Source organism: Lipophrys pholis (genome assembly GCF_963383615.2).
Source record: "Lipophrys pholis genome assembly, chromosome: 18".
In the NCBI taxonomy this organism is placed as follows: domain Eukaryota; kingdom Metazoa; phylum Chordata; class Actinopteri; order Blenniiformes; family Blenniidae; genus Lipophrys; species Lipophrys pholis.
In genome coordinates, this window is record NC_137646.1 from 14,288,261 (window position 1) to 14,312,580 (window position 24,320).

Genomic DNA, 24,320 nt, shown 5'->3' on the forward strand with positions numbered 1-24,320 from the left:
GGATGAGGAGGTTCAGATGGATGAATGGAACCATTTTTCTGCAGCACATATGTTTCTTTGGGCATCTTAAACCGGAGAATTCTTATCCAATAGTCAGATGATTAACTGAAGGATTCCGCTGTACATTTCAGCCCGTCGCCTCAGGGTCGACGGAATTATAATCACATTTGCAACTCAGTTTTTCTGACACTTTGAGAGCAAAATGAATAAACAGCCATTTTGATTCCGATTCAAAAACGATGGAAATATTCTTTAGTTTACCCGACAAATGGTGCGGTCAGTTCATTAGGAGGGTTTTGTTGTGATATTCTGAGGTTTGTTAACATTATAAAATCTCCATGGATTTTAGAAATCCCCGTTCAACACGCCATATAAATTACATTTCAAACACTGGGCTGCAACATCTGTTTCCAAATACAATGATCTGGTTATCCCCCCCCTAAACCTGGCCTTGATTAGGTCTCTGGATTATCAACATGTAATATTTCACACTTTATGTGCCACAAAACAGATGCGGCTGACTGCATTTGTGCGTCTCGCCGATTAGAATTTAAGGAGAAATGATATGTTTGTCCTTGGAATATGTACATTAGAAATGCTCTGGAGGGTTTTTGATCCCCGAGTGTTGTTTGGCTGCTCGGGCCCAAGAGATCTAGATCCTACCACTGGTTCACTGAGCGATTAAATGTTAAGCCGTGCTTAAGCACTGCTCATCTCCCTAATTAGGCTGCAACTACAGTCTCGAGGGCCAGCCGCTGGTGGCGGCGTTCAGGCTTTGCGCTAATGAAGTCACAGATTGGTGGATGGTGCGTTCACTTTGTTGCCACCACGTCTTTCCTCCCGTGCTCCACTGCAGCTCAGCCGAAACTTGATTGCCGCCTGGATGGAGGCTGAGCTGCCACAGGGCATTTCCTCCGCATAAATAGTTTGTGCACATTAACACCCTGTAATTTCATTTAAACGCAACGGCGCTGGCCAGCCGGGCCCCGGTGTGGCCGGCGCTGGCTTATTGTGATGCAGCAGCTCGTTGCGTCAGAGTTGCAATAAAAACGCGGTGGGCATGAGTCACGGACGGCCTTGAGCGTTCGGCTCGGTTTGGGCTGCTGCTGCTGCTGCTGCTGCTGCTGCTGCTGCCGCTCCTCGGCGCTGAGGTAGCCCGTCAATTAAGTGCTCCGGTTTGATCGACAGCAAAGCTAAGCCGGGGAGCAACGAGATCCATTTAGTGAATGAGTGCCAATATGTTGAGCAGGATAGAGCCGCGGGGCTTTTAATGCATAGTAACGTTTTATAGTAGGGCTGTATTGATCGCTGTCGGTTGATACGAGGCCCTTTAGTGGTGCTGTATAGTGGGGGGTCAGGAAGTTCGTGGGTTGGTATTTATCAGCCTCGCAGTGAATGCATTGGAAACACGGAGACAAATTAGTGAAAAAAAGCTCCTCATTATCTGCTGTGCCGGTCCTGTGGGAGATGCAATAAAGGATGCACTGTCGAGCCAGTGTATAGACCATTAGACAGCCTGCCTTTCCGTTTAATTTCATTTCTCGACTTTATACAGCCTAATACACTGTGGCCTTTTAATCTAATTTACTTGTTTTTGTTGCCCCTTAATCAACACTTTGTTTTTTCATGCATTGTATGTGGTATAAATCATTTTCTTAATTAACCTCCCGGGAGCTTGTCCGCAGTTTCAATGCTCGTCCATCTGTCTGGAGCAGATCCCGGCCGACTATGGACAGGAGCCAGGGACACAGTGGACAGGTCACCAGTCCATCATGGGGGAGAGACGGTCACAGACTCTCACTCACATTCACCTATTAATCTCAAATGTGTGTATTTGGACAGTGAGAGGAGAAAAGTCATGCGTGCACATCCCCTCTGCTCGGATTTAAACCCGAGTGCGAACCACTACACCACCTTTTCATGCTTCTAATCAAACATAACACATGTAATCTTTTTCTTTATAACCCGAGTCATTTACATCATGTAGTCATAAATTGTAACAAAATCGTTAATATTATTTATTTTTTATTACCTTCAACAGTTGACATCCAGCATTGAGTGCTTGTAATTTGACACCAGACTCACTGTATTGCACGTTGCTGGTATGCTTGAGGCATTTTGAACTAGAAAAACCACCTGTCATGTGGTTAACCTCATTATTTGATACTTTTACCATGTTGAATGTAACACACAACACAGTATACAGTATTTGCGAGAAGATACTGAAAACATAATTTGTACCTCTTAAGGAATTTCTGAACACTACAGGAAAAAAAACAACAACCTTGAAGTTGCAGCCCAAAGTCTTAAAGCACAAACAAAAGGATTAACTTAGTCTCTGTAAAACCCTGCAGGGTTAAAACTCTTTGCTGGCTTATTCTTTCCCATGTAAACCCTCTATAGACAAACAACAAAAACTTTAACATGATGCAGCAGTTCATCCTGCATAAGTACTGAACTTTTATAATCAAATGTTGACTTCACGATGATCAGGGGGTTATTCCTATAATGGTACTTGTCTTTTCAGTTGGATTACCCACTGTTGTTTACCTGCATCCAATGAGCTTTTGCTGAATGTCCTTCCTGTATCATCGCAGCTTCTTTTCCTTCGTCAGACCAATTTTTGCAGGTTCCCCTGCCACATCGTTTTTAACTTTCGTAGTGTTGTGTCCTCCTCACTGCAGCCATTTATGACAGTCCATGCCATTCAATACCAGTCAGCCAGTAATGGTTGTATGCTTGTGCTGAGATCTAATAATGCTCGTGATCAGCCATCTGGTATTGTTTCAGTAAGGCCGTCAGAGACCAGACTTTTGTACGACCGTGCATCAGAACTGAATGGCGAGTACACAGACATTCGTGTGGACAGACGATCAAGTGCCATGTGCAGAAGAAGTATTTATTTCGGCCATTGTGTGCATGCGCAGTAGTGGAGTTTCCAAAAAGTCGCTTACCCCCCCGTTTCCATGGCGACTGAGCATTTTGGAAAAGTTCCATCTTGGAACCGCTTTCAAAAAGTTTACTTTTTTAGTGGCCCTGAGCATCGCTGTCACGTAAACGGAAGCCTCAAAACGCACCGGAAGTTTAGCTTTTTCACATGGAAATGTTGTCGTGTAAACAGGGCCTCAGTTTCCTCCCACAGTCCAGAAACGTTGGTGTAAATGGTGACTGAATAGAAGAGCGTGTGTGGCTGTTTGTCCTTCTATCTGCTTCTATAGACAGCCGGGATCAGCTCCAGTGCCCAGCGATGGATGAAAAGTTGCTATTGAAATAAAAAGAATTAATATCAGTCTTTGTGATGTGATCCATCTCAGTGAAGTGTATTGACCACTGTGGTCAGGGCCTCTAAAGTGCTTTTATTCCAAAACACAGTTTATACACTTTGGAAAATCTGAACAAGAAGTGAATGTTTTCGAGAACATTTTATTTTCTTAGGAGCTCATTTAGGAGATTTAGAAAAGCTGGGAATAATCCCAGCTTGTAATAATAGAGCAAAGTATTATTCACAATACGCCAGCTTTTGCTTGTCTGGAATCGGCGCGTTTCGTCACTCCGAGCCAGACTAATCCATCCAACGTCCAGTCCATCGCCAGTTTGACAACTTCTGCTGACTCACACTCTGCTTTCTCACGTCCTCCGGGGGGGGGGGGCATTGGAATCATCACAGAGAGTTTTGTGCACCTATGTGTGTGAGTTTTTGTGTGTGTACCTCAAGCTAACAGAAACCACATGTGAAATTAACCTAAGGCAGGAGATGGTGTTCGGGAAGCATTTTGTCCCTGAGTGTGGGCTCACGTGGGGGGGGGGGGGGGGGGGGGGGGGGGGGGGGGATTACCAAAGGGAGAGCTGGATGAAGAGTTTGGAAGTGGAGGAGATGAAAATGAAGAAAATGGGCCCACATGGCAGCCTTGGATTAGACCAACTGTTTTCTTTGTTTGGTGGCTCACTTTTCCCTCAAATATGTACAAGCTTAAAAAAAACAACTAAAGTACACAGCTGTCTCCTATCTTTCTGCAATGACTGAGAAGCCAGGGTGGTATTTGGCGGGGGGGGGGGGGGGGGGGGGCACAGTAGTTGAGAAAGGGGGTAGAAAATGGGGTTTAAGCCCTGGGAGTGCAGTGTTTTGTGGTGTTGTAGCACAGTACAGCGTGTTTGGGCAGTGAGGTCAGAAACTTGAAACAGAACCTTGTGAGAGGCAACCGGTTCATCGCCAGAGTAGTTTTCCCTGATTTACAGGCTGCATTAGCTAACGAAGAAGAAGTCTCGCTATAAATTTCAGTCGTGGAACTTTTCTTCTTCAGCAATCTAATACACATTACTTAAAGCGTAGCTTTAACTTAAAAAAAAAAAGGAAAAGGGGTGCGTTTGAATATTAAAGAGGCCAGACTCCTGGTGGCTCACAGCCTCAGACCTACTTTTTTAACAATTGTGTGAAAACCATAATAATAATCAGCCTGTCACTCTGCGAAGACCTGTAAATCTTACAGCCTCAGGGGTAGATACAGCTCTGTTACGCCCCGTAAACATCCATTTACTTACATCGCTGAAAGGCGGTGATAAAGTTTGAAGCAACAATTACTACAATTTTCCCCTACTGAAAAGGATGCCACAATTTTAAGAGACGTATGACCATTTAAATGCATTGTGCTCTGGAGTACGTGTGGGGAAAAGGTCAAATCATGTTGCCTGGAGAATACGCTGCACTAATGTTGCAAACAGTCAATCAACAGAGAAATGCCAGAAATGTTGCTTCAGGTCCAAATGATTTAAAGTTGTAGAACGGAAAAAAAATAAAATAAAAATTGGGTTAGATTACGGCGTCTTGATATACAGCCTACGATCCAGAGGCAGGCAGCTCAAGCGTCGCAAATAAATCACCATGAATGGACCCCAGTGTTGCCCCTGTAGGTTACTGTTCTCCAGCCACATGTACATCTACAGGTTTCATGTGTGGTCATAGGGAGTTTGGGGTAAACAACTTTCAGCGTGAATGGGGCACTGTGTTGTTTTCAGAATACTTAAAAAAAAAAAAAAAGAGAGAGAGAGAAATGCGATGCTAAAACTTTGAAGTGCCTCACCTTGTGTGAACTCTCCAACTGAAAATGCTCACTGCCTCAAGGTTGTATCAAGGTTGGCCCAATGTTTTTTCCGCACGCATCGCCCTTATTCAACCAGCAAGTCCCACACAGATGCTTCATTACCTCCAGGTGTGTTTTGCTTTCATGTGCATCTGGCTTTAGTTTTTGGGCTGATCTCCGGCTAAGGGACATTGTGTGTGCATGTTTTCCTGCGGGATCATTATGTCTCCGCGTAGGGGTGGCGTTCCTTTGCACGGAAGCTGACCGCGTGATAACCTTTTAATGCAAAAAATATGGCCATCTCCAGTGAGCGCCATTAGTCACCGGCATCTGTGTGTGTTTTATGTTGGACCGTCGAGGGTCGGCTTTATGCAATTTGAACAAAGGTTGGTCGTGTTCACCAACGGTGAATCAGGCAAGGCTGATTCTAGCAAAACCGCTGAAAAGCTTTTTAGTTTTTCCAGAAAGAAGAGTGCAAAGCCACAGTGGCCCCAAGATCAGGGGTGTTTGTGTGTGTAATGTGTGAGTGGAAGTGCTGTTGAGGGCACAGCTGAGGTTTAAGGCTGCACTGTACTCAAAACAAACAGCACACTTGTGCTCTCCCCGAGACACGTTAAATTGGCTCTTGAAAGGGGAAAATACTCTTTAAGAAACATGCTGCTCTGCAATTTGCGTCGATTTCCAGAAGCGAGGGCAAAAGAATTAATTTTGAAGAGCCTGTAATTAGATGCTTTAAAGCCAGGCATTTCTAAAATAACCCCACCCCCCCTTAATGGCTTTCTGATATCTCCTTAAAATCTTCTGCTGTCCCTCATTCCCTCAGTCTCTGTTGAAAAGTCCCAAAAACCATCTCTTCCTGTTGTAAATCTAAATTGAGGAAGCAAACAGCATAGAGGTCCTCGCACACGGAGAAAAGCAGCACATGAAACAGCCATGCATGGCCTTGAGTGAGTCATCTAATGTAGGGGGAGTGCCTCCACATACACAGCCACGAAGCCGCAGCCTCACTGGCTCTCAACAAAACATCTATTCTAGGTCTCTTTTAAGTTTGGAGCGATCCTCCAATTTTGGAGGAAACAAACTGGAAGGAGACGCAGCGGCAGATGTGTCGGACTTTCTCTTTTTTGTTGTTGTTGTAATAATCAGAGAAACTGCTTTCAGGAAGCAGAGCTGGAGAAATGTCTGTCACAACGGAAGTTGAGTTAATATGGCGTGTGTATATCCAGTGTGCATGCTGAGGCTTCTTCTCTACATATGGTTGTCATTGTACGATTTTGCAGCAGAGGCATGGGAACGGAGGAGCAAATGCATGCAGACACACACCATCCATTTGGAATGCTGTAGTCGGGCTCCATCGTGATGAACAAGAAGCCAAAAACTTAGCTCAGAGAAAATGTCACAGAAATCTTGATCTGTTTTCTTTCAAAACTTCACTTTTTCCTCAAAATCTCAATATACCAGATGCGCTCATCTAATGAGGCAGGTGCTCAAGCCCACACAAAGAACATCCTGTTCCCACGAAGGGAACAGGTGACTTTTTCTGTAGGTTTGTTTCTTCAGTCTTGACATGTAGTTGATTGATTGCATGTTGTTTAGAGTTGCCATGCTCGGGCAGATCCACTCTGGCAGTATGACAGAGAAAACTTCAGAAAAGTGAAGGACTGGGGCCGTGTCACAGGAGCTTTTGAGGGTGGTTCCTTAAAGAAGAATAGGAATCCACCCTAAGCATGACTCACATATTGGTATTCCTGTTATCCCTTTTAGCACACAAATGTGAGTTCCTTTGTGGTTGGAAGTAAACCTGCTGAGAGGTAAAGCTCTGATAGATTTGGAAGCTATGTCACTCGCTGCTTACAGTGAGTTCCACCACAAGAGAAAATTAGGTACTTTCCATGGATAATAGCCACTTTCCTTCCTTTTTAGATCTGTAAAGAAAACACAGACTTAAAAGACCGAAAAGCCAGGCAGACATTAAGTGGTTAAATAAGTCCAGTGCCTTTGTTTGGTCCTTCTAGACCCGAATCAACTCTGCCAGACAGTTTTCTCCTCTCACTAATTCTGCTACTGTCTGAATACAGGACACTTAACACGAAGAGTGAATGGTCTGCACAGCTGTCAAAGGACCCCACAATTTATTAGTTTACAGAGCCTGTTTATTGTCAGTAAAGCAGCTCCTGAAAATAGCTTTCAGAGTGCTTTTTGAGTGCTAGCCCTTAGGTTTCCTGCCATAAATTTGCATTGTTTTCCTTTGGTATTGGAGAAGATTCCCTTGTCAAGCATTTTCCAAGTTGGCTCACTCTTGTTTTTTTCCATAACTGTCTTTTTTTCTCCGTAGTCATCGTTCTTGTGCTGCATTTCATTTGTCAACAGTTTTGTTTTTTCTACACTTGTGGTGTACAAACCCGTGTGTCTGTTTACTGTTGACAAATGAGACCCCAGGTATGGAGCCCGCAGGTACAGCGAGCCAGTCTTGCAAGCCACTGCATGCTCGGTTTGTGCTCAAATCTGGTTTAAAAATCTATGAAAAGCTCAGAATCAGCACAGCTTGCATAATAAAGGCACCCTTCCCAAAGGTAACAGATAAATAGTGGTAGTTTCATGTAGTTTCCTTTGTTCAGAGATGCGTGAAGGTCATGACAGAACTTTTCGGCAGAATTTGTGCCAGTGCTCTGTATCAACCCCCCTTTTAAAACACTGAATTGTCTGTTTCATTCAGCATAAACTACCTGCTCTTCCCTTTATTGTTCCAACAGCCGTTTAATTTCCTTTTGTCTCTTTTTTTTTTTCTCTCTTTAGGTAAAAATCCCACTGACAGCGAATCTGCTGGGGACTATGGAGTACCTAATCCCGGACCTGCATTCAAAGAGGTGTGGCAGGTGAAGGTGTGGCCAAAAGGCTTGGGTCAGGCCAAAAATTTAGTTGGCATCTACCGCCTTTGCCTGACTGACAAGACGGTCAACTTCGTGAAGCTCAACTCGGATGCTGCTGCGGTGGTGTTGCAGCTGATGAACGTCAGACGTTGTGGCCATTCAGAGAACTTTTTTTTTGTTGAGGTTGGGCGGTCTGCGGTCACTGGCCCGGGAGAGTTCTGGATGCAGGTGAGACTAGCCAAAATTCCTATGTGAACAGTTTACGTCACCCTCCAGTCCTATATAAGCATCAAAAGTGAAACAAACTGCAAAGATTCCTGTTAATCTCATGGTGGTTTTGCAAATTGCTGTTACATTAAGCCCAGTTAAAACTTCTATTAAGAAAAACATACATATGAGAGTTTTCCTTAAATAATAACTGACATGTTTCTATAATAGCCATCTCAAAAAGCATCTCTGCTTTCCTATAATTTTTTTTAGTTTATTCTTTGAAAACCTTTGTCTCCCAGGTGGATGATTCGGTGGTGGCCCAGAACATGCATGAAACTTTGCTTGAGGCCATGAAGGCACTGAGCGAGGAATTTCGCCAACGAAGCAAGTCTCAGTCGAACTCTGGCCCTGGAGGAGGTGCTACTGCATCGAACCCCATCAGTGTTCCCTCCCGCCGCCATCATCCAAACCCTCCTCCCAGTCAGGTTGGATTCACCCGTCGCCCACGAACTGAACCTCCTGCAGGAGCTAACAATGGGGCACCGGGCAACAGTGCGAATGCTTCTCCCACCCCCAGGCATAGCTTCCCAAGGTCTCGCACTGCTAGTGATGGAGGAAAAGTTGATGATGGGATGATTGGGGTTACACCACCCCATGGTGTGAACTGCAGCCCATCCACCAATGGCTCCTGTTCAACCACCCCAATACTCAGATCCAAGTCAGCTCGTTCAGCACCCACCACAACGACTAAAACGCCTCTTGGGTTGATGCGCTCCATCTCAACCCCAGCTCCCTCCCCAGCCCCAAGCCTATCTTCTAGCTCCGGGCATGGCTCTGACTTTGGAGGCATAACGTCCTCTACTAGCACTGGTCCAGGGTCTGGTGCTTACAGTCGTGTTCCATCTCATCGTACATCTGTCTCCGGTTCTCCTAGTGACTACGGCTCCTCAGATGAGTATGGTTCCAGTCCTGGGGATCACAGTCTTCTCCCATCCCCAAGTCTCCCTGGAAGCTCGGTTGGTAGCACGGGCAGCCAGTCCCTTGGTGAAGATGGAGCCAACTATATTTTAATGGGCCAACGTGGTGGTGGTAATGGCAGTTGCAACAGTAATCAGGGGAGCTTGACGTCTACTACTCTTCCAGCGTCAGGAACACCAGCTGGTGGCTCACAACCTCAGAGCAGGAGAGTACTGCGACGGTCTTCCAGCCGTGAGTGTGAAGCGGAACGTAGGCTGCTGAGCAAGCGGGCCTCCCTGCCTCCTATGGCCCTGGAAAGACTGGCTCCACGGCAGCGCAGAGCCGAGGAGCCAGCAGAAGAAGATTCAGCCGATTATGCTATTATGTCGAGGAGCACTAGCCGAGAGTCTTTTGCTTCCACATGCTCATCTAGCCAAAGGGAATCTGGTTCAGTAGGTGGAGGAGGAGGGTACCTGGATGTGGCCGGGGAGTTTAAGCCTGAAGGGGGTGTTGGAGGAAATGGTAGTGTAGACTTAGGAATAGACAATGGATACATGTCCATGCTGCCTGGAGTAACTCAGGCTTCAGCGTCCCAGCCCCAGTCATTAGCTGTTTCTGTCCCCGACTCGGATGCCAAACCTGCGGATGATTACATGGCTATGACTCCTAACAACAGCGTCTCTCCTCCACAACAGATCCGATCCCCACCAATCTCAGATGGCTATATGATAATGTCTCCAAATAGCAGCTGCTCCCCTGACCAGCGTGGAGGTCTCGCTGGAGGAGCTTGGATGGGAAGCGGCAGTGCCGACAGCAGGGCAGGCAGTGATTACATGAACATGTCTCCAATTAGTGCACGTTCTGTGAACGGCAGCCCACCACCTCCTGACCACGCCTGTCATTTGGACACCAGCTCACAGCAGCAAGCCCCTAAGATGGTGTATTCTTACTATTCCCTTCCTCGATCATATAAACATAACCCTTCTGCTGGACATTTTGATGATGGGCCAGGGCGAGGCAGAAGGCACAATGGGAGTTGTAGCAGGGGATTGGGGGGAGGTAGGACTATTACAGGGCATCAGGAGCAACTGTCAGCAGGGAATTCTGCCGTGGGACATCACCTGTCACTATCCTCATCTTCATACTCCTCAAGCTCAGCCAGTAGCGAGAGTCTTGGGGAGAGCGAAGACCGGACTACTCATGCAATTACTAACATGGTTGGGGCAACTCAGTCCAAAGATGGGAATAAGATCCAGCAGAGACGGAGTTCTGGTGGGATGTCCAAACAGAGCACCCATACTAGAAGCAGACCAGTTAGCCTTTTTGTTGATGTATCCAAGGCAAACACTCTTCCACGAGTCCGTGAGAACCCTTTGCCCCCGGAACCAAAAAGCCCTGGGGAGTATGTGAGCATTGAATTCAAGGGAGATAAGTTCAACCAGACTGGAATTGTAGGAGGGCGTGGTAGAGGTTTTAGGCATGGCTTATCACTGCCTCATGGCTCAACTAGCCAATATCTGCAAAACAGGCCAACTTCATGTTTAGGAAACTTTATGCCGCTCTCCCTTAGCCCCTCTGCCCCCATCACTCCCCCAGTTGCTTCAGAGTATGTCAACATGGACTTGGGCCCTTCTCTTTCCCCATCACCCCTCTCCCTTACTCCACTACTTTCCCCCTCTTTCCACACCCCTCCCACCCCCCCAACTCTTACCCATACCCCTAAATCTTGTAATGAGGGCTCTACTAGCCCTCGTGAAGAGGTAATTGAAGTGGCTGAGGCTCCAATAAGGAAAAGCAGGGAAAGCGTTCTTTCAATGACTGAGTCTGAATCACCCACATCCTGTGGTGATTACACAGAGATGGCCTTCAGCTTGAATAATAACGCTGCTCCACGGTCATCATCATCCAACATCTCCCCCAAAGTTTCATCTCCGACCAGGACTGATCCACCGGTTCCAGTGCTGTCACGTGGCCTGGACTTTCCCCTTGCCAAATCGGGACCCAACCCAGACCAGGGAGCAAAGGTTATCCGGGCTGATCCCCAAGGTCGCAGACGCCATTGCTCAGAAACCTTCCTGGCCTCCCCGTCCCTCCCCACCTCTACCTCTACTTCTTCTTCCACTGCCTCCCTTTTTCCAGAACATACTCAAACTGCGGCCCGCCGGCTGGGTTTTGACAGCATGCTCTGGGGGAATGGTGCTGTTATTGATTCTTCTGTACAGCAGTTACTTCCCGCAAGCGTTCAGACTTCATCCACTGAGCAGGGCCTTAACTACATAGACTTGGACTTGGCCAACAAAGAGAGTCCCCACCTAAGCTTGGATGGACCCTCAGGAAGCCAAGCCCCCTCTCGAATCTTCTCCTCGCTGGGTGCGGGTCCTGGGGTCGGGGGAGTGGGCGCAGCAGTCGGCAGCGGCAACAGCTTGAGTCTAAACACGTACGCCAGCATCGACTTCTACAAATCAGAGGAGCTGCGGACACATCAAAATGGAAACAAGGAGGGAACAGGTATGAGTCACTTTTCTTCCCTTTCTGGCACAAACATTAGTTGTTTATGTTCAGTTTTGAAGCTTGAGTTCACTTTGATCTTTTCCCCTCTTTTTGAAATAAAACTGTTTTCCTGTAATTTCCTACATTATTTGTTTTTCACATGGTTCAAATAAGAAAAAATGCTGTCTTGATAATCCCATGAAGCACAGCCTCCCCTTCTATCCATGCCTGTAATCAGACTTTACCTGGCGCCAGATTAAAATGCAGCCACTTCTGATTTACATGGCCGTCTGCATAATCCACGGGATGAGCTATAGATCAGTGGCTCTGACAATTACTAAGTTCTTCTTCTGGGCCTCGGTGAATGCTCACTTATTGCTAGATGTGATTAAAACGCTGAAGCGCAGAGAAACGTATTGGAACGTCAGTAAAAGTCAAGAATCTGGACACGAATGTTGCCGGCTTGGAGGCTTTATGATTATTTTTCACCGACGGATCAGTTTTGGTTTTTTGGCATTTCTTACTAATTCAAGAGTCTTTTGTTTGTGTTTGAAAAGCGTCAGCATCATTCTGCTTCGGTTGAGCCATTGTTTTTCCAAAGAGCAGACATCTCACAGCTACGTCACATTCAGACTTTCCACTGAAGCGTCACTGAGTTCAATACAGCACTTTGACCCCGTTTTCTGTTGACCTGTCAACTTAAAATCTTCCATTGCGGAAAGAAAACAGAGTTTACAAGGCTTTTTCCTCATCATTTCTTTTATGATTTAAATTTGAGATTTTGTGTTATTTTACGAGTTTCCAAAACTTATAAAGAAAAGTATGCAAGTTGTTAAATAAAGTTGCCAGGTTTATAGATTTTGTAATAAAAGCATTGTTTGCGATGATTTCTGCATTACTTAATCTAGGCTGAAAGCTTTGGCCTATTATGGCTTTAAAAGTCCATTTGATTTGATTATTTTTGCTTTGTTGACACATACTTCTTAAAAAGCCCTGGATGTGAAGCAACATTTCATTTGTCCATACCTACGGTTTAGCTGGACTTGAAATGAGACCAGTAAAGGCAAATTATATATTTTAACTGTATTTACATTCTTCTACTGTGAGGAGCAATTTTCTAGCTGTGGGGGAACACCGCAGCTAAACAATGCCTCAAGTCTCTCACTGTGAGATGTTTCCACATAGAAAAACATCTCTTTGAACCACTGTCTGCGCTGAATCGGCCCGTTAAGAAATGGACGCCTGCAGTTCAGGCATATGGAGCAGCATTTAAATGGAGATGTAGATTTATATGCATCAGTAAAGCACTCAGTGGTCCTGCTTAACCTTCCACAGTGGGGCTCTTGTGACCAACACATCCTGCCAAGCCTTGTTGTTTATGTATCCCCGCTAACTTCCACATGATTTGTACCGTACATTGTGTTAGAGTCAAAACCTCTCGGGGGTTTTTGTGGTAAACATTTTGTAGCTCGGCTCCCAAGTTGGAATTAATGAAGTATTTTCATGCATTAGCAAAAAATCATCCAGGGATCCTGCGGTGAGGGAAGCATTGGCCGAGCTCAACAGTTGTTTTTCATAGATTCCTCAGATGGAAGTGAACCATCAGTCTGCATCCACGTCGCCGACGTTGGCTTTAATGGGAAACGGAGGTGATGTTGAAGGAAGCAGGGGGTGTTTTCGGGGTGTTCGTTAAATAGGAATCCTAGCAGGCGACCACAGAGGGACCATATGGGCTCTGGCTGCTGAAGAACGTCAGCGGGGGCAGCGTGGGGGAGAATGTTACACATTGGCTGTGAATGTTGAGATGGGGCCAGTGTTTCACTCACACAGCTCTCAAATGCCTCTGTACAGTGTTCCCCCTCCTTTCATCCCTCCATTCGGCCCCCCCTCTTTCCTCCTCCAATAAATGATCCTTTTGTTCGTGTTTTTGCCGCGGTGGGCTGGCGGGCCTCAGCAGGGCCGAGCCCCACGACCAATGGACTCTCCTGAAACGTTATTCTCCTGTAGTCTGTAATTTGTGTTCTTTGTATTCTGGTTGCTTAATGTTTTGTTTTTTTTTCATTATTCTTTCCGCGTGTGTCTTTGTTAACACTCTACATTGTTTGTCCTCATTTAACTTTGAGGCTGATGGATTTTTGACATTCCTTCCCTCCCTTCAGTTCACTACGCATCCTATTGTTCAACAGGAAACTCTTGTCTTTTTGCCACTCGTCCTCCTCCTCTTTCACATTGTATTTTTCGTCAGGCCATTCTCTAAACGCTTCCAGAGTTGTTCTCAAATAGATTGCAGTCCTGAGACGAGATCCCTCAGCTCGAGTTCGAGACGCACCGAAAACAAAAATGAAAGGCGAACAAACAGAGATCGCACAGTTGCCTACTCTTCCACGTGGATCCTGCATGTTTTTTTAGTATTTTTTTCAAGTCTTCTTATTGGCTGTAATTACCGAGTTTTCTTCTTTTCATGAACAGGCACCAGCTTGTATAGGAAAAGACTGTGTGTATGTCTCTGGGGTGCGTTCTTTTGGCACGGAGGGCCAAAGGCTAAAATTGAACATCAGTAGTGGGATGTGTGCCAGAAACATTCTTATTGGACAGCTGTTATGTAATATGTGCTGGGTAAAAATAACCCTATGATTTAGTTAATGAGGCAAGGCAGGGTGAGCAGCTCCACTCGAAATCGTATCTTTTTCAAGAAACATTCAAGGTAAAATAAATCACAAGGAGTGAATGTGAAGTGTTTAACGCAGGGACCCAAATGTCCTGGATTACGCTCCTCCGTGCTGCCTTGTGCTTGTCTGTGTTTCCAGCTTAATAGGAGTGTCGGGATGTAGTGAAGTGGCCCAAAATATTAAGTTCAAATTAAATGTGCCGTCACTCCCACCATCTCCTCCAGGAAAAAGCACATGAGAGAGTTTTATTATTTGTGCTTCCAGCTGTCCCTCAGCAGCCAGTCTTTGTATTTCTTTACCATCTGGAAGCGACTCTTAATGCCAGTCTCAAAATAACTTGTAGCTCTTTAAACCCTTTTCCCCGGGAGACGCCACTTCCCTCATGAGGATGGAGTTTCTTATGGGAAGATCTCGTCAAATATTGTGATTACAAACTGTGCCTCAGACCCACATTAGTCACCGATTAGCAACCTCATTAGGAATTTCCATCTAAATCATTGTTTTCTTTCCAGCCTGGGTCACATGAATGTTGTTGTTGACAATCTGTGGAGGTGAGAGAGTTTACATTTGTTTACTGTTGCCTAATTGAGCAAAACTCATGCATAGCTGACCAATTGGATCAGTAACAGTAGTTTGTGTGCGAGCACTGGTCAGTCCTGTGCAGAGTTGTTGTGTTTGCTAATATATCCTCGATGTTTCTCATCTGTTTTTTGCTACTTACATTTAATCATTTAGTTTTTTAGAAGATTGAGAGGTAACAGATTATCAAGCTCTAATTCCTTTTGATTTAGAGGAACAAAAAAAACTTTAGAAAAGCCAAAATTCAAATAATATCTGCTCACAAAACCTGAAAAGGTGAAATATGTTGTTGAAAACTTAGCGCAGTTTCAACATTGTTGTTTTAGTTATGTCTCCTGGTACAAAATACAGTGAAATATGCAACATGCCCTCCACCCCTGACTTGAACTTTCTTTTTGTTGCATCAAAAAAATGCAACAAATTACTCAACGCTGCGTTTCATCTGACGAATCTGCTCAAAGCGCTGAAATCTTTGCAACCGTGTTTCTTTTGGGACTAAATCTGGTAAAAGCCGCTCTCTCAACCTCACTCGCAGAAAGACTTTAAGCCAACGTTTTCTTAGTAAGTTTTAATGGACCCCCTGTAGGGCTGCTTTTTGGCACGTGGGCCTTTTAATTTGACACCCTTGTCATAGTCCATGAGACCACCAGCGTGACTGCTTCTCATAAGCAGCATGGAGACAGTAAACTGACCTGTTCTCTATTAGAAATTAAATATGTCGACAATATTAGTGGCCACAGTTCGCAACTCTTAACGCAAGGTTAAAAATAACGAAAGTAATTTGCTTCAAATTGGAGTCAGATCTGTCCTCTTGCTTTTGGCTGTCTTCACATCTGCAGTTGGGACGTTCGCATGCTGTCAGATGAGCAAACGTCAAGTAACCTTCTTTACTCGTAATTATGTTTTGATTATATTTTTAACTTCAAAATCTACTCCTGAGTGCGCTTGACTGCTGCACCGTAAATAGAATTTACTCGGAACACTCTTCTCTACATGTTCATCTTCAGTTCCCACCAGCAGCTTTTTAGAAGTGGAGCAGTTTTTTGAGTAATGATGAATTAGATGGATTTCAATATAGTATTGTGCAGCGCTCCCACATATACTCAACCAGTGGTTCTGGAGCCGCTCTAGATCGCCTCTAAAAAACCTATTTACACCCGCATTTCAGGTGAAAAACGCATCATTTTTGTTTCAGAAAAGTTTCATGTTTACATGGTAAAGTTTCGGAAACGATGTCCCATTTACGTAAACGGCAGAATTGCTGAAAACGAAGTAGCTGACATGCCCCCGCTGACATTCCGATGAAGTTGCATTGTTGTTACAGGTGACTCTCAACTAAAAAATACTCTGGAGGCCGTCATTTTTATTGTCTGTCTGTTTCTGTGCCGAAGAATTACTCACTACAGTCGTGGTTTGCGTGCGCCGCAGCCGCGTTTCAGAAAAGTGGCGGTTTCCCTGTTTCCACATAGACGGAGTCAGAGCATTTTCACTTTCAGCGGCTTTCTCCGAGCGCTGTTGTCGAGTAAATGGACCTTCAAAACGCAAACTAGAGTTTTCTGTTTTCACGCTGTCGTGTAAACGTGGCTGGTTGACGCACTTGCGTTTACCAACATCCAAACACAGGAATTCCAAATTAATAGCAGTTGGTAGTTTTCTCAGGTCTGTTCATGACTTCCTTTCCCATCCATCTCTTCATCTTCTTCTCTTTTTCCGACTTGGTGTAATGCGGGAGCTCTGGTCTGATCTCACTATGGAGGTGAAAGCAGGGTACGGCCAGGGCAGCTCAACAGTGCGCCTCAAATCAAATGTATTTGGAGTTTTGGGAGGACACTGGAGAAACCCCACACAGTCTCTCCAAATTCCAACCACTGTTCATCCTTAAACATGTGCAGCTTCTTGACAGGCTCATAGCCCCCCCCCTCCTTAATTCTCATTTCAACATCAATACAACTTTTTTTATTTCATCCAGCGCAGTTTTTTCTCTTAGAAATCTTCTAACAGCTCGCACGTTTATCCCTCTGCTCTGATCCTGCGTCTGACAGACTTGTCATGCGGGATGTGTAATCCAAGCCAGCACTAGGTTACACTCGCAGCACTAGTAGTGTTATGTAAAGCACAACCACGTGGACGGGACGTGACCCCCAGAGAGGGTGAGGCTCAGGGCGCTGTGTGTGTGCGTGCGTGCGTGCGTGCGTGCGTGCGTGCGTGCGTGCGTGCGTGCGTGCGTGCGTGCGTGCGTGCGTGTGTGTATTTGTCTGCACATGTGCACTCGCTTGGTTGTTGTGATTTTCGTGTTTTGCGCTGGAGGCGGGTTGTGCTCCCGTCTGCTTGGTGGACTCTCAGCACAGTGACACACAGCTCCGCTTATATTTATGCCGAGTGCAAGCACACTGGGATGCAGAGGACAAAACATGTGGAGGATGATATGTGGCTAAAAAACATTCCCTCTTTCACACCTAATTCGAGTGGCATTACTTGTTTCCCCACAACCTTTTTCTTAAATTGTTTTGACATGATTAAAGACCGTCAGCATCGCGTTAAGTTCCAACAATCTCAGAATATCTCATTTGAACTGCTCATTAGCCTCCCGTATTTCCCTCATTTGCATTCGACAGTTGTATAATCGACTGTCTGGATATGAAAACGGGACCAGGTGGGAGGTACACTCCGCATCTTATCATTACATAATTCGTATTAAGATGGAAATGAACTTGAATTTCTCCAGACTGCGAGCCTGGCTTTCCCTCATTACCCTAATTACAGCATTATACAACTCATTTACCCCCCTCAGGAAGACGCAGGAGAAGCTACACGAGGACATGAGACAGACCTGAGTCCTCATCACTTCCAGTAAACAGAAGCCACATTCCTGTTTATCAAATATTTTCCGTCATTTCTGTGTAGCGTGACAAAGCAAAGGCGCCCAGGACTTTCTTTGAAGATGTTTGTGTTAACGTCAAGGTTGTGTCCTCCACAGTCCGGCTTGCTTTGTTTGGGTGGTCCTTTCTAGGGAGTCACCGAACTTGTAGCAACAACTCCGCTTGGGCTTTGGCAGACTGTTGAAGGTTGTGTGTGTCTGTCCCCACGCTCATGTGTCTGTGTTGGAGGAGTCGAAGGCCAACACCCCCCCCCCCCCCCCCCCACACCCCCGGCCCCCCCAACTGACTTAAAGCACAGGCCTTGTGATGAGGTCATCTGTGTGTGACGGCGGCGGCAGCAGCAGCAGCATCGTCTCATTACAAACCCTTCGCCTCTGTCCAATTAGGCGAATCCAAGGGCTCGAGGGGTAATCCGGGGCTGATTACTGAACACACACACACAAACACTCGGCTTTGTGATGGATGATCAAGCCGTCACACACACACACACACACACTCCACTGTACAGAACAGTGAAAGCCAACAAGTTTCAGCAGCTCGAGTTCAACAATAAAGATCTCTCTCCAAATCCCGGGCGGCTGTAAACAGTCACAACACATCTGGAGGCGCCATGGAAAGCTCTGCTGAGAGAAAGCATCGCGCGTCATACGCCGCGGCGCTCGCACCTGTGGAGCAGATGCTGTGGAGGCACTTCAGGTGATGCGAGGTCAACAGCATTGAAGGTGCACACTAACTTCCTTTTCCACGAGGAAAACAAGCCTGGTTTTTCTTCCCTTCAGCGTGTCGGGGAAATGGGTGTGTGCGTCGGCTGCGGAGTGAGAATTCACTCGACAGGCTGCTCCAGTGAGAACACGGGTTACTTTTCATCACGTTTGCTAATCTTGTTTTCTGTAAACCGAGATGTTTCTGTCGTGATTCAGATTAACGGTGTAAACTGCACGCAAACAAATCAGCCAGATTGCAGCACTTTTTCTTTTTCTTTTTCTTTTAAACTGCAAGAGGATTATCCCAGTTTTGGAAACATACTTTGTGATGAGGGAAGTTGATGGTTTTTGACATTCAAACAAAAGGCCTGCATTGTTCAGGTAGTAACAATAGGAGCGCATACTTTGTTTGGCGCCTGCATCTTATCAGCCTCGAAGTCGACTTGTACATTATGAACTCGCATGTTTCTCGCAGGTGTGTCTTTCTTTCTCGTGGAAGTCGTCGCCTGAAAGGCAAAACGTTTCTGTACGAACACGTAGTGACCGCAGTTACTTTTAGCCTGTTTCATTTAGTTAAACACTGATCCGTTGGACATAATTGAAGCCTTATTTAACCCGGCTACGTGTGGAAATGTTCATTCTCAGCCAAAATATCCAACTTTAGATCTGATATCAACAATAATATCATGGAGCATGGAGACTTCAATTAAATTCAGGTTTAACTATGTTGCACAAATTACAACACAGCCCATATATAGGACTTTTAACAGTCCAATAAAGTGTCGAAATAACCCGAGAATCCCACATGAGCAAAGCGCGGGCGACAAAGGAAATTAAAAAAATCCTCTTTTAACTTTAAAAGATCCAGAACCAGAGGTAGAGAACACCTCTATAGTTCCTAAATGACAGAGAGGAATATAACGTAATGAACCGAAACGGATGAATATAATGGAAAATACAGAAATAGCGGCGGAATACATTCTGTGTGTGCGTAGTGGTGGTATGCAGTGGGAGATGAATGACGCAGGCTGGTCAAGGTCTTGAGAAGAGGAGTTGTTGAAAACAAAACCAGGCAGGGAGGAGAATAGAAATGGTGACGAGTGTATTTTCTTCATTGCCAAGGCAACACGCGCACACTCGTGCACGCACACACACACACTCCTTTTATAAACAGTTTTTAATTGTATAATGTTTGTTTTTCTCGTCTCTCGCCACCTTGATCCAAATACATTTGCCGAACCTGTAATTATGAGATATCATCTCCATTGTGGAAATTTCCCTCACCTCCTCCCCGCACCATTAATCATCACTTTTGTTTCTCGAGCACTCATTACTTCTTCACTTCTCCTTTCTTTTCAACTTCCACCTCCTCTTTGCTCGCGGAACAGCGCCGATCATCCATTCTCCACGCTCGCCGGCGTTTCAAACGTCGCCATCCGAGGGTCAACAACACCTGATGAAAAGGCTTTTTGATGTCTGTTGAAATGAGGCAAATACCGACGGTATGAAAGGCAAATGTGTAGGAGCGACGGTAAACACCGCGCGCACGTACGCAAGCTGAAAAAAACTTGAGTGAAAAATTTCCATAGAGACGCGAGTATTTACAGTGCAGCTGCACTCATCTGCGGCGCGGCCGGGAGGAGGGCGTGCGACGGTTCAACAAGTGTGCAGAGGGAATGTGTGGCGACACAAAGACGCACAATAACCGACGGACACAGCAGAGATTTAGTCTCCATTCATCCGGCAGAACCAAATCCTCCCATTTCCTCTTTGCTCTGACGTTACACTCAATGGAAGATTAGTCTGCGGCACAGTGGACCTCACACACACACACACACACACACCTGTTCACGAGGTTACGGCCGGAGTGGTGGAGCGGCTTCATTCTTGAAAGATCAGCTGATACGACTAAGTTTTTGTGTGTGTGTGTGTGTGTTTGTGTGTAACTCTAGTAATTCCACACTCACAGTGGAGTTCGTATCTCGTTTCCGGGCCCTGACGTAACCGACACACGCAGCCTTTCTTTGTGGCACCTTGCAGGTGTCATTTACTTCTGCACTTTTGTGGACGTTTTGCATGTCGCCTGAGGTGAAACTTTCCAGCTGTTCGGTCGTTACATTCTGAAACAGATGTCGGTTTAATGACGTCTGTGTCGGTAGCATCATTATCATGTTACTTCTATTGCAGCTCCCTGGTGGCTCTCGAGAGGCACGATTCACAAAGCTGGACTGTATACCCACGCTTTAATAAGTTAGTTTGTGCACGAGTCGCTCTCTGCTGCAGGAGGCTGACGGACTGAATGCCTAATTGCGGAAAGTCTGTGAACAAAATAACTTCCTGGTAAGGAATGCGGTGAACACATGTATGTGGGTTACTTTAGTTATTACTGTTATGAATCAGCTCAAAGTTTAGAATGGTTCCAACAAGATACTATACCTTCAACCAGTATTACCAAACCAGAACATTACTCTAAACTGATAACCGGTGTGATCAGCGGAGTCGTGTGTGAATGAGTGAATGAACTGTACCAACCAGAAAGTGTGTGCCTGCTGCTCGATGCTGACCCGTGTCCCTCCATTTTGGGTTTTTCTATAAAACGGGGAAAAGTTGGGCAGTCAAAGCAGAATGACTGCACAACTTTTCCCCATTTTCAATTAAATGCATCGCGAAGGCTCCACTGCAATCATTTTTATTGGCCTCAGAAAGTTGCAGGCATGGATGGATGGTTGTTCTGGTGGTATTTATATTCAAGGGGGTGAAGTTATATTGAAGTAGATGGAGGATGTGGACGTGGTCCAGCATTTTACGTTGATGTCACTTTTGGTCTTTGCATCGTTCTACTGGTTGCGAGGAAATTATCCGATGTTGTCACTGGTCGCAAGACAATGGCGAACCATTTAAAATCCACAATGAGATCTCATCATGATCGCTCATCTTTCGTCTGGATCTGGTCTTAACAGTCCATACTGCTGATTTATTGCCCGTTTAATCAGTCAGTCAAAGCGTCACAACCTTAAACACCCTGAGACTAGAATTACTGCCTGATAATTGTATACATGTATCTGACTGACAGGCTGCTGAGGGCATTAAAAAAGGAGCTTTAATGAGATGTTACACGCACAAAATCAACACTAACGTGAGGCCACAAAGACTTTTAGATTCTACATCATGTTCAAATTGTCTCTTAAATCCTTCTGTAGATATTACAGATTGCATATTAAAGGGGCAGTGGGTCTAGTCATGAATGTTTTGTTTCCCCTGAGTTACACACATTTGAATATTTGTTTCACGTGCGCTAATGGTCCCGGCTCTTAACTCCTTCGAAAAGGCATTTATGACATCTAAATAAACATTAATACATACTTGCAGTGATGCTGCTCTGCTGTTGACCTTAGTGGTATGTGCTACTCTCCACTGAGGTACGCTTGTGCAGATAGTTTGCTCCTTTACATAGTAAGCGGTTCTGCAAAGTGTTTATCTATTCACGCATCCATTCTTTACTGATATTCTCTTCTTTTCGGTGCAGAATCTGGATCCTGAGCATCCAGCCAGGCACTGACACATTGTGGTATTCCTGAATAAACAGTACCACCCACCCCATTCAAGGACGCCACACAATAACAACAAAAAGGTCTTTGGAAAGGCTCCAGAAATGTCGTCGCGCCCACAAAAGCCGGCCGACCTCTGATTGAAATCGCACCTCATCTTCTCCTGTAGTGACCAGTTGAGGGGAAAACAATGCAAAGGCCACGTTAAAATGAAATATGTCCGCTTCATTTATGTTGCACCTTCAGTTTTTAAAGCTATCGAAAAAAATAGTCAAACAAAAAGTGCCACTCGTATAAGCTCACCTGCATGAAAAGCACAAGACGTGATTGCATGACACTTTAAATAAATAATGAACCTTGCGCCCGTGAGGTGCTTTGAATGGAAAAATCTGTTTAAGACTTGTATTTTCTGGAGGCATATTGGAAGAAAATGTTCTGAGCGAGATTCTGTCTGGCAGAGTTCTTGTTGGTTTGATATGAAAGGTTTTTTTTTTTTTTTTTTTCCCCCTCAAGGATAAGATTGATTGCGTATGACAAGGTGATATACAGTAGATCTGTATCACTTTGTAGTGGCTCGATATGGCTTTCACTCAAACAAAATTGCTCGGAATACTACAAATGTACTCTTTTCTCAGTGTTATTTATACGTGGAACAACAACTCCTTTTCACTCATTAATCCTTTAGTTTCCTGCGTGTGCACAATGGCATGGCCGGGGGTTAAATAGTTTGCTCAAGGGCTCCTTGACAGAACCCCAATTGCAGCCCTTTTGTATTTTGTGTGCGCGAGTGTTGCTGGTGAGCTGCCGAGCCAGTCGAATGGTAATTAGGTAGTAAAACCGGGGCTAATGGCTCAGTACTCTAGTCATGTTTTGACTGACTAGTGCCTTATTCACATGCATTTGGCGCTCACACATGCAAGAACACAGAGGCTGGGGAGTGAATTGTATTGGCAGCTCGGTCAGTCAAAGAGGCGCCGCTGGACCGTGTGTGTGTGTGTGTGTGTGTGTGTGTGTGTGTGTGTGTGTGTGTGTGTGTGTGTGTGTGTGTGTGTGTGTGTGTGTGTGTGTGTGTGTGTGTGTGTGTGTGTGTGTGTGTGTGTGTGTGTGTGTGTGTGTGTGTGTGTGTGTGTGTGTGTGTGTGTGTGTGTGTGTGTGTGTGTGTGTGTGTGTGTGTGTGTGTGTGTGTGTGTAGCTTGAGGACTTTCAGCATTGAACTTGTCATTACGTTTGACAGAAGAGCGTTCGATCGCCACACCTGCACATGCCTGCTCATTACATCCAAGCCCTTCAGATACACTTGAATGACAATTTGTTTTGTTTACACGCATGCAGGAAAACACACACCCACACACACACACACACACACACACACACACACACACACACACACACGGAGCATGCTTTCCAGACCCGGGGTCGTCTTGCTCTTAATAAGAAAATAAATAAGAAAAGCTCGAAACGGATCATCCAATCACCTTTCAGGAAACGGAGATCAGCCAAAAGCTACTCAACTAATGGCTGGAGTAACCTTCACTGACCACACACACACACACACACACACACACACACACAGAGAGAGAGCCCCGCTCTCTTTTGTCATTACTGTTTTGCTCATTCTGCGTTTGAACAAAGCCCCCCGGCCCCTCCACCTCTCCTCCTCCTCTGCCCTCCAAACTTCTTTCTTCTCCTCCTCTTCCTGCCTTTTCTCTTTTCCAGGCAGACTTTTTGTTTGCTGTCTTTTATTCTCACACCACACTTCTTTTTTTTTTTTCTCTCCTCTCTTTCTCACCGCCATCTTCCGTGGCGTTTTCATGCGAGTCGAGTGAATGAAGGGCCTCCCTTGTGAAGCGGCCGTCCATCAGATACGACAAACAGTGCGTGATTTGATTTACTCAGATCAGAGAGATTCCGCATGACTTTTAGAGCCGGTTTGTACAAATAAACATGTTTTTTTCCCCCTCCTATCAGGTGCATAGAAGCACCTGTGAGCACACTATAATTCTAGAAGTTGATGGGCTACTTTGCTAATTTGTTTTTGGACCAATCAAGCAAATACATAGAGATATTTTTGTACATATTTACCTGAAACCAACTGTAAAAATGTACTTATTTAAGGAGATCAGAACATAGAATGCAGCCGTAGAAAGAAATGCGTCGTTGACTCCATAAGGTAGAAATGCCTCTCCTTGGTTTTTGTTTGTCATGAAAATCTCATAATTTTTCTCTCTCATAATCTAAAATCATGAATGATCTTTATGGGATTCTTTTCTCATAACGTTAGGTATGCTATCATTTGCTAGAATATAAATAGTTCTGTTGATAAAAGTTGACGACTA

The 24,320-nt window shown here is 45.2% G+C and overlaps 1 protein-coding gene across 1 annotated transcript in view; it reads left to right on the forward strand.

Annotated features, from left to right (window-relative positions):
• The window catches only part of LOC308123689 (insulin receptor substrate 1-B), a 50,572-nt gene that overhangs the window by 4,987 nt on the left and 21,265 nt on the right, over positions 1–24,320 (forward strand). Inside the window, exons 2-3 of the mRNA XM_080486309.1 lie at positions 7,875–8,176; positions 8,458–11,623. Coding sequence (XP_080342435.1) covers positions 7,875–8,176; positions 8,458–11,623 — 3,468 coding nt within the window. The remainder of the gene's footprint in view (positions 1–7,874; positions 8,177–8,457; positions 11,624–24,320) is intronic.